Raw genomic sequence first — 12,342 nt, 5'->3', positions numbered from 1 at the left:
TTAGAATGCATTCTCAATCACCACCCTTGAACTCTGCAAACCAGATTCCTGGAGAGTGGAGGAGGAGGGGCCAAAGGGGAGGGGGCCAAGTCGGCTGTATGCTTGTTCTCTTCAGCTCTTGCACTGGACAGGACACCTTAATAAAAAGTTGCCTTTTGTTTATAAGCATTAGTGTATGAACAAATGGTGTACAAGTTTTGGTTTTGTGGTTCATAAGAAGAAGATGTCTGTATTATTCTTCATTTGTTCCTGTTTGTGGTTACTTTGGTAATATTCCTATCCAAGTTACGAGTGGTGGTCTTAGCCTAGATTTTAGTGTCAAAATGAATTTTTGGTTTGAAGGGCTCTGATTAAAAAAGCTATTTGGAAAAAAATTTAAAAAAATTAAGAAGCTATTTGGGGGAGAGATAAGGGAGTATATGTTTTCTGACTCACTATACTGCGTGGAGCTGTCACACAGCAGCTTTTCAACTGAAATGTTCAGTTTTTTAATCTCCATTATTTCAGTGTTTTTCTTTTCTTTTTTTTCCAGGAGATTCAAATCAAAATGGAAGAACAGGTTCTTTAGACTCTGATGGGACTTTTAATTCCTATAGGTACGTGATGAATACATAGATATAAAATAAGATAATGTACAAGATACGTAATTTAGAGGCTTCTGATCTTAGAATAGTAAGGACGGTAACCTATGCTTTAACAATGTGACAAACGTAAAGAGTGCTGTGGTCTATGATTGTCCTGCAGACTCATCACGTAGGTGGAGCTATTGTGAACATCTGCTGTTACCCTAGAGTAGGATGATTAGAAGGAATGCCCATGTATACATGTATTCAACTTCATTATAATCCATTTTGCTTTGTTTTTCCAGTATATCTGTTCCAGTACTAAGGGCTTCCTTTGTTTAAGTTTCCTGCTAATACAGAGTGTATAAAATGTAACCCGCGGTTGCATTACGTGCTATTGTTAATGTCCTATTTGGCTCCTTTAACAACAGTGAAGTCGCTCAGTTGTGTCTGACTCTTTGCGACCCCATGGACTGTAGCCTATAAGGCTCCTCCATCCATGGAATTTTCCAGGCAAGAGTGCTGGAGTGGGTTGCCATTTCCTTCTCTAGGGGATCTTCCCAACCCAGGAATCAAACCTGGGTCTCCTGCATTGCAGGCAGACGCTTTACTGTCTGAGCCACCAGGGAAGCTCTCACAAAAATACCTTATGGATAATGGAGTTACCAGTCCCTTCTTTGAGTGCTGAAGTGTAATAGAAAGCTTGGAATTGACATATTAAATAATAGGTAGAATCTTCTATCCAAACATGTTAATCACACCTAAAAAGTAGACGAATATAAAAGATATTTACTTCTTTACTTATTGGCTGCACTGTGTGGCCTGTGGGACCTCAGTTCCCCAAGCAGGGGTTGAGCCTGGGCCTCAGCAGTTTGAAAGGGCAGAATCCTAACCACTAGACCATCAGGGAACTCCCTATAAAAGATATTTAAATAAATGCTCATTTGGCATGTAACTGAGGAATGCTAAGATGATAATACATGTGAAATCTATGGTAGAAGTATCATTTTAGATATAAATGCTGTTTTAAAAAAACAAGACAAAAGGAAAATAAAGGTGTATTTCAAAGGCTGGGAAGTCCATATGTATGCATCGATTTTATTGTTGAATTTCACATCTACTTTTGTAGTTTAGCTAATTATAGTAACTAATGGACATAAAGTTAAGAGAAATGTGTTAATGTGAAGACATAGTGTTATCTTGTAGTTTATTTTGTTCTTGAGTAGTTTGAAGATTAAAGTATCTTAGTATTATTGAATGATAATTGTACTTTGAAAATGAACTCCTAATGCAACTTTGCACAATAAATACTAATGTTGTTAACTAATATAGTTTTAATCAATGCCTGTCAGTGTTGTAATGTTAGGATATTAATTTATTGTTGTAATTAAAAAGGCAAGATAAAAAGCTCAGGTAGTACAGTATATAAAATGAGCTTTTAATAGTTGGCAGGCCAGTGCTGTTATTAAATAGTATTATAGTATTTAAGGTGTGAAATGAATATTTTTCTACTGAGTAGGCAATAGCTCTTACAATATAATGAGCTTACTTGTGAATTTGACACTTGGGTTAAATGGCAGACTTCCTACAAGCACAGCTCTAGGGTCTATTTTCATATCAGATTAACTGATAAAACCTAGGAATTGTTGCAGAATCACACTACAGTGGCAACAGAATTGTCAGTAAAGTTCAAAAATGAAAATTATTTTTCCATTACTATCAGAGCTCTTTAAAGCAAGTAGAAATAGGTTATTAGAAAAATGTGAATACTTCAACCCTCAAATATCATTTAGCCCAACACATCTGCCTTTGTATTTAGACCATCTCAGAAATACTGATCTTTCTTCACAGATAATTCTGTCAACCTAGTACCAGGATACTCAAGCTATATATGCTCATGTCTGAGATAACAGCTTTAATTTGTTGTCTGTTGAATGGATGTTATGTCTGATCTGCTTCTTTCTCACAACTGTTTTAAAGGTTGAGATAGAATTACATAAGATAAAGCGTTTGGAAAATCCGAATGCACAGCTATGGATTACTGTTATCCATTTATTAAGCTTGCCTCAGGTGAATGGGCAATTTGCTGCCCTAGTGCTCACTTACCCTTCCATGCGTGTACCCCTTTGTGGCAGATGATGAGGTTGGATTAGCTTTTGAATCCAGTGTTGGTCACCTAAGTCTGTATGCTCTCTGTCATTTGTTTATATTATTGTGGTCTTAGATTGTCAGTTGTAAGAGGGCACGGCCTCTTTTTTTGTTGTGGTTGTTTTGTTTTCTGTTTGTTCATATTATCGTGACATAGTAAGTTGGTTCATATCCTGACTCCACATGGAAACTTTGGACAAGTGTTAGACTCAGTTTCCTCTCCTTGAATGTGGGAGTGATAAAATACATTTGTTACAAGGCGTTAATGGGTTATTCTTATATGCCAAACACTGGATCAGTGTTAATTGCCTTTATCTTCCAATCCACGTCATCCCCATCATTGTCATCTTCGTTAATCTTCTGGAACTGTAGAAGATTTTTACAGTGTGCTAATATAGAGACGCCGAAAGGAAGATTTAAAAACAGTGTGTCCTGCAGGAAAATAGCCGAAGTTTTTAGCAGAAAGGAGGCTGCTGTGTGCTGCATGCCAGGTCACTTTAGTCATGTCCGACTCTGCAGCCCCGCAGACTGCAGCCCGCCAGGCTCCTCTGTCCATGGGATTTCCCAGGCCAGGGGAGTGGAGTGGGTCGCCACGCTCTCCCACAGGGGGCCCTCACGACCCAGCGCCTCTTCCCTGCTGGGTGTTGGGAGCTGGGCCCTGTACCACTCGCTCCGCGTGGGAAGCCCAGAGACGGACTGGGAGCAGGCTAAGCCCAAGGCGCCATAGCCTGTCTCGGATGCGAGGTCCAGGCTGGCTTTGCATAACAAGCTTGTACACACGGTGGGGATAAAAGGAAGATGCTTTATTACGAATATTTAAGTGCAAGGGTAGGTTTCTGGAATTCTGACAAATGTGGAGTTTGCAGTCAGTGGGCCCTGACAACAGCCCTGTGCGCCTGATGCTCTCAGGTGTGTTTCCAGGGGCTCGGAGGTTCCTCTCTGGATTTGTGTCTCTAGCGGTTTTGCCTCATTGATTCAGATAGCACACGGCTGCATTTAACTCCTGCGGCACCCGTAGGGTGATTTTATGATGCCTGGGTAATAGACTAAATCTTTGTTTTGGAAGTTTCTGTTAATATTTGTTTGTATCCCAACTAGTCTGTAGATGATGTGGTAAAATGGAAAGATTAGAAGAATTGAGACGATATTACTGGTTTATGCAGTGTAGCCTGTGCTTTTTAAAGACCAGCGTTAATGTCTTCTGCTATTAAATAAGCTTTCTGTTTCTTATTTCACCATTAAAACTGAGAGACCCTTGCTCGGTATGAAAGCAGAGAAGTGGTTTGCATTCACCTGAGTGGCTGCAGCCTGGGCCACATGGCGGGCGCCTTCTCCCGCACCCCCTGCCTCTTCCCAAGGGCAGCTGACCTTCTCCTCTCCAAAGAGGCGAGCCCCTTGCCAGCGCATATGACTACAGACTATTACATTAATCTGTTTAGCTGTAGTACCAGCTGCTTGCATGGTTTTAATTATCTTATTAGATGGTATAACAGTGACCTATGAAATAAATTGAAGGTGAACATTTTTAAGTTTTCCCTTTTTTACCCTATGTTTCTAAATATCTTTATTGATAAAATTATGATATTCTGTAAAAGTTCATTGAAAGTGTATATGGTTTTTGAGTCAATCAATGTAATGCTCTTTAAAGTATAGTAGTATAATTACCAGTATAAAAGTAACTTCAGTTTTGCCTCATTTTTTATAAGATTTAGGGTGTTTTATGTGGCCACAAATTCGTGTGAAAATTTGTTGCTTTAAGAGTCAGTTCAGAGAAAACTCAGACCAGTTATTGGCATTCTCTGGGAAACTCAAAATATTGCTTAGATTTCAGACAACATCTTGGCATTGTATAAATGGCGTAAGATGGAATATGAATCATTATAGGTTATTTTAAAATAAATTTGTCTGTTTAACTCTGATTTTTTTAAATGCTTTGTATTCAGTGGTAGATCATCTAGCTGACCCTAATTATTTCTACAATTTAATTTCACATGCTACTGTTTCTGAGTGTATTTCCCCAAGCTGCAGCATTAGAAAAATTGTATCATCTTCTGGATTTTGACAATTGGATACTTTTCAAATCATACTTAAAGAGAATGTCGACTCCAAGAGACACAGTTCAAAATAATAATGACCAGTGATTGTTCAGTTATAGGCAATCAATAAAAATTATAATAATTTAGTCAGAAGCTCTGATGTTTAATTAAAAAGCAGGTAGTTGGATGCAAAAAGGGACTGCAAAATACTATGTATGTCATTTGAATTAACAGATCCTACAGCTGGCATGATGCAGTGACTTGAGCCTTGAAAAATGTTTACTCTTTGAATAGTTACAAACTACACGTTATTTGTTTTTTTAATTAAGAGATATTCAGACTTTTTGGCTTCTGTAGTTTTTTCCCTCCAACGAAAGATTACGTTTCATATTTCAAAAGGACTTTTGTTGAATAAGGGAAATTTTTCCTCTTTATATATTTTATTATCTTTTTAAGGAAGGAAAATGAAAAGCCACTTGGTGCTGAAGTACTGGTGTATTATTTCTTGATATTGACCAGAGCTTCCAAGGTTGCCTCCCTTTCTCAGTATGGTGTTTTCTATAGGTCCTAGAGTCCAAAGTTAAAAGTTTAAGTTGGTTAATAGTTTTTTATTTTTAATTGGTTTAAGTTGGTTAAAAGTTTTTTAAAAAAATACAGTTGATTCATCATTTTAAATTTAAAAGTTGTCTTTTTCTGAATAAGTAAAGAAAACATTAATTTGAACTTTCTTTAGTCATTGAGGAAATTTTAAAATTAGGCTTCAGGTTTCATTGCAGAGATATTTATGTGTCCTGTTTACATGTGATTAATAATTTGAAAGGATGTGGGAAGTGTCCTTAATGTCATTTACATTTGTTTTTGATACAATACCTCTCCCCCGTTTGTATGTAAGAGGTCATATGTCTCTTGAAATGAAAGTGAAGCAGTGACTCAAAACGTTAGAAATAACAGGGCAAAAGCATGCTTTGAATTTAAAATTAGAAGTCTGGGTTATGGTTATAGTCTTGGAATGATATAAATTTGTTTATCCATTATTTTTAGGAATATGGAATTACAGAAACATATTGTAATACGTTTTTACAGAAACATAATTGTGAAAGTTACACTGTATTAGTTTGGGCTGTTACGACACAATGCCAGAGACTGGGTAGCTTATAAACAATAGAAATTTATTTCTCACAGTTTGGAGGCTGGGAAGTTCAAGATTAAGATGCTAGTAGATGTGGTGTTTGATAGAGCCCACTTCGGGCTCATAGAGGAGATCTTTTCACTGTGTTCTCTCATGGCTGCAGGGGCAAGAAAGGTCTCTGAGACCTGCTTTTGTGAAGGGCACTAATCCCATCACTCAGCCCTGAGGACAGTCGCCTCCCAAAGACCTCACCCCCGAACACCATCAGATTGGCGTCAGAATTCAAAGTGTGAATTTGCAGGGCCACATGCCCTCCTCCGTACATTACACTAAGGAGGAGGCCGAACGGAACTCCCGCCCCCCTTCTTCGCTCACTCATCTAAAGTTCCTAAGGCCTTGCCATTTTATTTATTTTTCCAGGATGTTAAGTGAAGTGGCTCAGTCGTGTCCGACTCTTTGTGACCCCATGGGCTGTAGGAGCCTGGTAGGCTCCTCTGTCCATGGGATTTTCCAGGCAGTAGTACTGGAGTGGATTGCCATTTCCTTCTCCAGGGCATCTTCCCAACCCAAGGATCGAACCCAGGTCTCCCACATTGTAGACGGACGCTTTACCGTCTGAGCCACCAGAGGACGTAGGTAAATAAATAGATAAGAGAAGAGGGTCTGGACTGAGGGTTTCTTTCCTGATTCTTAGAGCGCGGCTTTCCTCACTTTGACGTTATGCTTGTCTGTTGAGAATCCATATAATTGTATGACACTGACTCTTTCAGTTCTTAAGAATAAATGCAAGTTTAGGGAAACAAGTTGGAAAAGCACGCAGGTAGGAATAAGGCAGACTGAAGCTTGCCTCTCAGCTCCAGCACCTCCTGGCTGCGTGGCTTCGGCAAGGCTGCCAAGCTCCCTGCTTCCTGATTGCTTCATCTGTGAAGCTGAGTGTCGGCGCCTCCTCTGTCGTAGAGCTGTGTGTGGCTGGACCCATCGCCTGACACATAGTGAGTGACCGTGCCAGTTTCTTTCTTCTGTCTCTCTTTTCCAAAATTCCTTTAAGTTTTAATCAAGTTTTTCACCTAACAAGGTTGGCCTTCATTTCAGAAAAGTGTTTTAAAAATTCTATGTAAAAGTGAAGGTCACTTAGTCATGTCTGATTCTTTGTGACCCCAGGGACTCATACAGTCCATGGAATTCTCCAGGCCAGAGTACTGGAGTGGGGAGCCTTTTCCTTCTCCAGGGGATCTTCCCAACCCAGGGATCAAACCCAGGTCTCCTGCTTTGCAGGCGGATTCTTTACCATCTGAACCACAAAGGAAGCCCCTTATAGTTCTATGGTGGCAATAAATGAGTATTTAAGAATAATATCTACAGTTATCTGTAAAAGGTCAGATCTATAGATATCTACAGTTATCTACAGATTATAGAGGAAGAATATTTAGAAAACCAATACTTCTGTTTAGCCTAACATTATCAAATGTTCTTAATTCTTTTTTTCATATGTGCTCAAGTAGCACTGTAACACAGTTAAATGATAATTTCAGAGAGTACAAAATTAATCATTTTATTTTTTGGAAACCAAAATCAGAATATTACCTTTAATTCTTATCTCCATAATGGAGCCACATTTGAGAGAAGAAGAAAAAAAAATCACATTTTAATGATGAGTATATCCTCTTCAAGCAGCTTTTTATGTCCATGGAACTGGTCAATAGCACCATTTCTCTCTAACATATTATCTGTCTGAACTAATCACTGGTCACGTGAGGCTCTGAAAATAGGTAACCTTTCACTTAAATTACTAACTGGTGTATTTGCATTTATAACCTCAGATTAACATAACTCAAACTGACTTGATCATACATGGTAACAGTTTGAGTTCCTTTCCTTGAGAAGCCCCTTCAAGCCCTTCTTATTGTCTGTAGCCAGGCTTTGGGGAATTTTTTTTTTTTTCATATTTGTTTATTTACAAAGTTAGCTGCAGGCTCCAATCATCCAAGGCTGTGTAAATGTTTATCTTTGGAAAGAGAGGTGTTCATTTGAAATATGGAAGTGAGCTGCTCGGAGTCAGCCTCACTGTGAGTCCTGTCCCCTGGAAGCACTTAAGTTTCCTCCTGGGCTCCTGGTGAAAATGCCCCGTCAGCCCCACTGCCACCATCTGTAATGTGTATTAGCACACTGCGTTTTTTGGGGACGGGGAGATTCAATTAAATATTTGATCGATAATGTTGAACTGTGTTATTGAACTCTTAACTTGAGAAAATAATGCATAGAATTAGGATTTAAAAGTGAAAAGTTATACATAGTTTTAAACATTCTACAAATAGCTTGCTTATATCCTTGTTGATACATTATATGATTAGTTCATTATACTGCTTAATTTCTGATGTTTGATTTGATGGACAGTTTCTAAGTCTCAAAGATATATTTTAAGGATGAAATTTACATAGAATATTTCAATAAAAATTAGTATTTAACATTTCTCTCTTTTCTGTATCAGATTACCTCGCCTTTTGAGGGAAATTGGCAGTGATTAATAATCCTATTTTTTATTTTTACTCCAGAGTGTTTACAAGTGCTTTCCTGATGCGCGCACGCGCGCGTGTGTGTGTGTGTGTGGTTTGCGTGTGTGGTTTGCTGTTGTTCAGTGTGAGAGCTAAATATCTTCAGTCATTCTGCAGTTTGTTATTCTCCACCCATTATAGGCCAGCCAGTGAGCTAGACCCGGAGAGGGACACAGAGCCTGTCGTGGTGCGCTCACCATCTAGGCCGGGAGGCAGGCTTGCCAGCAGCTAGCATAGATGAAGACTGCTGCAACAGGGCAGACGTGTCACCAAGAACGGGGCGAAGGCCAGGTGGCTAGTTGCCAGTGAGGGTCGGTGGTGGCTGGGAAGAAGGTGTGTTTGCTGGGCATAGTAGAGGAACAGGAGTTTTCCATGAGATGAACAGTGTGAACAAAAACAGCCTTTATTTTCTTTTCTAGTAATGCATTCTTCAGGGGTTTGGGCCACTCAGCATGGGTAGATTCGACTGGCCTTATATTTGTCAGTGACAGTCTCTTGCGTGTGCATTTACATAGAACTGTTGCATTGCAGTGACATTTTTACTTTGCAGGAACTGCTGTTTTGACAGTACTGAAGTTTTAGATTTCAGTGTATTCCAGGTGTTTGGTATATCTAAATCAATGATCAAAAGTTTTAACTGGGAAGTGAAAATGTGACTCCTGCACAAAGTTATGTGAAACAGTTGATAGTGATACAGTTGAGAATGAATATTATGTGCCTAGAAATAAAGGAGAAGTCAATAAACCTGCCAGAGAAGGCAATGGGACCCCACTCCAGTGGTCTTGCCTGGAAAATCCCATGGACGGAGGAGCCTGGTGGGCTGTGGTCCATGGGGTCGCTAAGAGTCGGACACAACTGAGCGACTTCACTTTCACTTTTTACTTTCATGGATTGGAGAAGGAGATGGCACCCCACTCCTGTGTTCTTGCCTGGAGAATCCCGGGGACGGGGGAGCCTGGTGGGCTGCCATCTCTGGGGTCGCACAGAGTTGGACACAACTGAAGCGACTCAGCAGCATAAACCTGCTGTGGAACAGAAGCTGCCGTTTGAATGTGGAAGATGGCCTAGTTCCACCCCAACACACAGGCCTCCTGCTCATTCCGGGGTCGTAGAGACCCTGCTCTGAGATGGGTGACATATTCTCAAGGAGTTTCAGAGACTGTGTTTCCACTTCCTTGTTTAATGTTAGAAAAGTAATTCGGATGCCATGCCCCAGGCTCTGAACCCATAGAAACACGACAGGGTAGTTAGCTCTCACTCCAGTTCCCAACCTGCTTCTAGGTCTTGAGGCTCCCTCGAGTGGCAGAGGCCCACTGTCGTGGAGCCAGACCCAGCGCTCCGGTGGTTTGGATTTTGTTCCAGTATATGGAAGACATGCATGGTGTCCGAAGTAATTCCTTCACTGTTCATGCTCTCCTGCCCTCACCTCACCGCAGGGCCACCCCAAAGCCTGCATCTCTCCCTTGTATTCTGTTTATAAGTTGAGCAGGGGCCAGTTTTCTTTTTACCTGAGAGATCTGGGAGAGGGTAGATGGAGCAGGATAAGTAAAGCCAGAAGGGTCTGTGCGGCGTTTTGAGCTCTGTTCCAAATCCGTTTTTCGCCTTGAGCTGCTGGTGGAGCCTTCTCCCTAGGGAAGCAACCCGTTTACCTGCCTCTTTATCGCTGCTGCTGCTAAGTCGCTTCAGTCGTGTCCGACTCTTCGCTACCCCAGGGACTGCAGCCCGCTAGGCTCCTCCGTCCATGGGATTTTCCAGGCAAGAACACTGGAGTGGGGTGCCATCGCCTTCTCCATCTGTATCGCTAGGTTCCATTCTTAATTGTAATATTTTTAAAAGTTCTGTAGAAAACAAATGAAAATTTTCTTCTGGTGCTGATTTTCAGTCTTACAGTAGCATTTCACAACAACTTTATGAAAACATCCCATTTGTTCATTATGTGGTCATATAATTAATTTTTTTGCAGCATTCATTTGGAAATGCCTGAGTTTGCGAGTGTACAAATTAACAGAATAGCATCTAGGAAAGTAACAAAAGGTCTTTTGTGAAGTCAAGACTAGATTTGAGTTCTTTTGAAGTATATGAACTTTCAAATAACATAAAATTTCAGCAGTGGCAAATAGATCTGCACATCAACACAGGACTTCTTCTGAAGCATAATTTAATTTGGGCAAGAAGGTCATGAGAAAACCGCTCATCTTCCGCTGATTGGGAGCAGCTGTTTGCAAAAATCGGTGGTAGAGGCGCTGCTCCCACTGGTGCTGCGCGGGAAGCAGCGTGCAGACCGGCACCCGGTCTCACAGCCTGACTCCTTCACTTCAGTGTCTTCCCGACGTCCAGTGTTCAAAACAGCGATCATCCTACTTCTTTGGACATGCAGCTACGTGTAGTTTATTTAGAGGCCAGATTTCTAATAGCCTCACCCAAGGAGGATGTGACCAGAAACTTAGGAACGGGGAGAAAAGGATGGAGTAGAAGTGAGTTGGTTCATTTAGTAGAGTCAGCCACAGGAAGTCCTTCCTTGTTATGCTTCCATTTACCTAATTTCCCTTTTTTTAATTAAAAAAGGCTAGTGCAATTTATGCTGTCGAAGTAGGCTGGAGTGTATGACAGTTCAAAGCCAAGTTTGTTGTCTTTGTTTTAAAAAAGACAAACTGAGCAAGTGACAGAGGGGTGCAAATTTAGGAGTTCTAAAAGCTAACATACCAGTTTACAGATCAGTAGCTGATCCGCTGACAGTCGTGGCCGTGAGAGAAATGCCACTAAAAATGGAATGGAAGACTCCAAGAGCCAGGCAGTGTCGAGTTAGTTAATGTGGAAGCAAATGGCCATCCATTATCCAAATGAGTATGACATCTGGACAAAATGTCTGTAAGTTTTTGAAATGTTTTGATACTGTCAACATTTTTGAGTTGAGAAAAGAAGAATCACTTATATGGCATACCTTGGCCTTTCATCATGCAGGGTAAATTAGGTATGCAATCATAAGTTTTGTTTCTTTCTTTTTTTTTAATCTAGAAGTAAGTGATGTTTTCTAGTTTTTTTTCACCCTTGAGTGGGGTTATTTACTTTTCCAGGGGTCCATGTAAAATTGTTTTCCTAGGTATGTTAGTCTAACAAATTAGAAAGCACACAGTGACCTTAAACTAAAGTTTATTTGATCGCATGGCCCATTGGTATTCATTTTTAATGGTCATTTCCTGGGTCTTGGAGCCAGTCTCTTGCTGAGTGTGGTTAGGTTATGCTCACAGTTCAGATCTTGGGTCTAATTCTTTCCAGTGTCACTAACTTTTAGTAACTTGTAGATGGACTGGACCATAGATGTCACTGCAAGCCTTTTGTGTGTCGGGGTGTCTGTGAGTGCAGGGGGAGGAAGCAGGAGCGGAGGGCGGGGCAGGGCGGAAGCGCAGGCAGTGAGAGGCAGCGGGCGAGAAACGGAGAAAAGCAAACGTTTGCCTGTGTAACTGGCTTTACTTGCAGTGACTTTTCCTCTATGTTACCTCTCTTACAGAATCGTCTTGATTTTTTGAAACCATTTGTCTTGTCTGACTTTTAAGGTATTTCTGTCTTCTTTCCCCAGCAACGCTATCTGAGTGTGTGTCATATGCGTATTTATCTTTACATCCCTTGAGCCTTTGTAGTGTTACTTTACAAAATGAAATGTGTGTGTGGTTATCGTCCTAAAGCACCTTGTGTTTCACTGTCCGATACAGGAACCACTAGTTGCGTGGGGCTGCTTGAATTTAGGTTTAAATTAACTAAAATAAGGTCTGTCATTGTCCAGTTGCAGTAGCTATGTTTCACATGCTTAGTAGAGCCTATGTCTGGCAGTCCAGAACTGTTGCTAACGCCGTTCTTCATTACCTACCATGTGCACATTGAGTTGGAGGCTCAAACTTTCTTGAGTCACAGTTAAA

At 40.6% G+C, this 12,342-nt stretch overlaps 1 protein-coding gene across 28 annotated transcripts in view; it reads left to right on the top strand.

Moving 5' to 3' along the window:
* The window catches only part of TBC1D5 (TBC1 domain family member 5), a 593,124-nt gene that overhangs the window by 305,599 nt on the left and 275,183 nt on the right, over window positions 1–12,342 (top strand). For all 28 annotated transcript variants that reach the window (XR_009595889.1, XM_060396753.1, XM_060396793.1 and 25 more), the window contains one exon: window positions 533–596. Coding sequence is in view for 27 of the 28 variants with exons in the window: in XM_060396753.1 (XP_060252736.1) it covers window positions 533–596 (64 nt within the window). In the remaining variant the exon portion in view is untranslated. The remainder of the gene's footprint in view (window positions 1–532; window positions 597–12,342) is intronic.

This window comes from Ovis aries, chromosome 1 (assembly GCF_016772045.2).
Source record: "Ovis aries strain OAR_USU_Benz2616 breed Rambouillet chromosome 1, ARS-UI_Ramb_v3.0, whole genome shotgun sequence".
NCBI lineage: Eukaryota > Metazoa > Chordata > Mammalia > Artiodactyla > Bovidae > Ovis > Ovis aries.
This window is presented reverse-complemented; position numbering and strand designations above follow the sequence as displayed.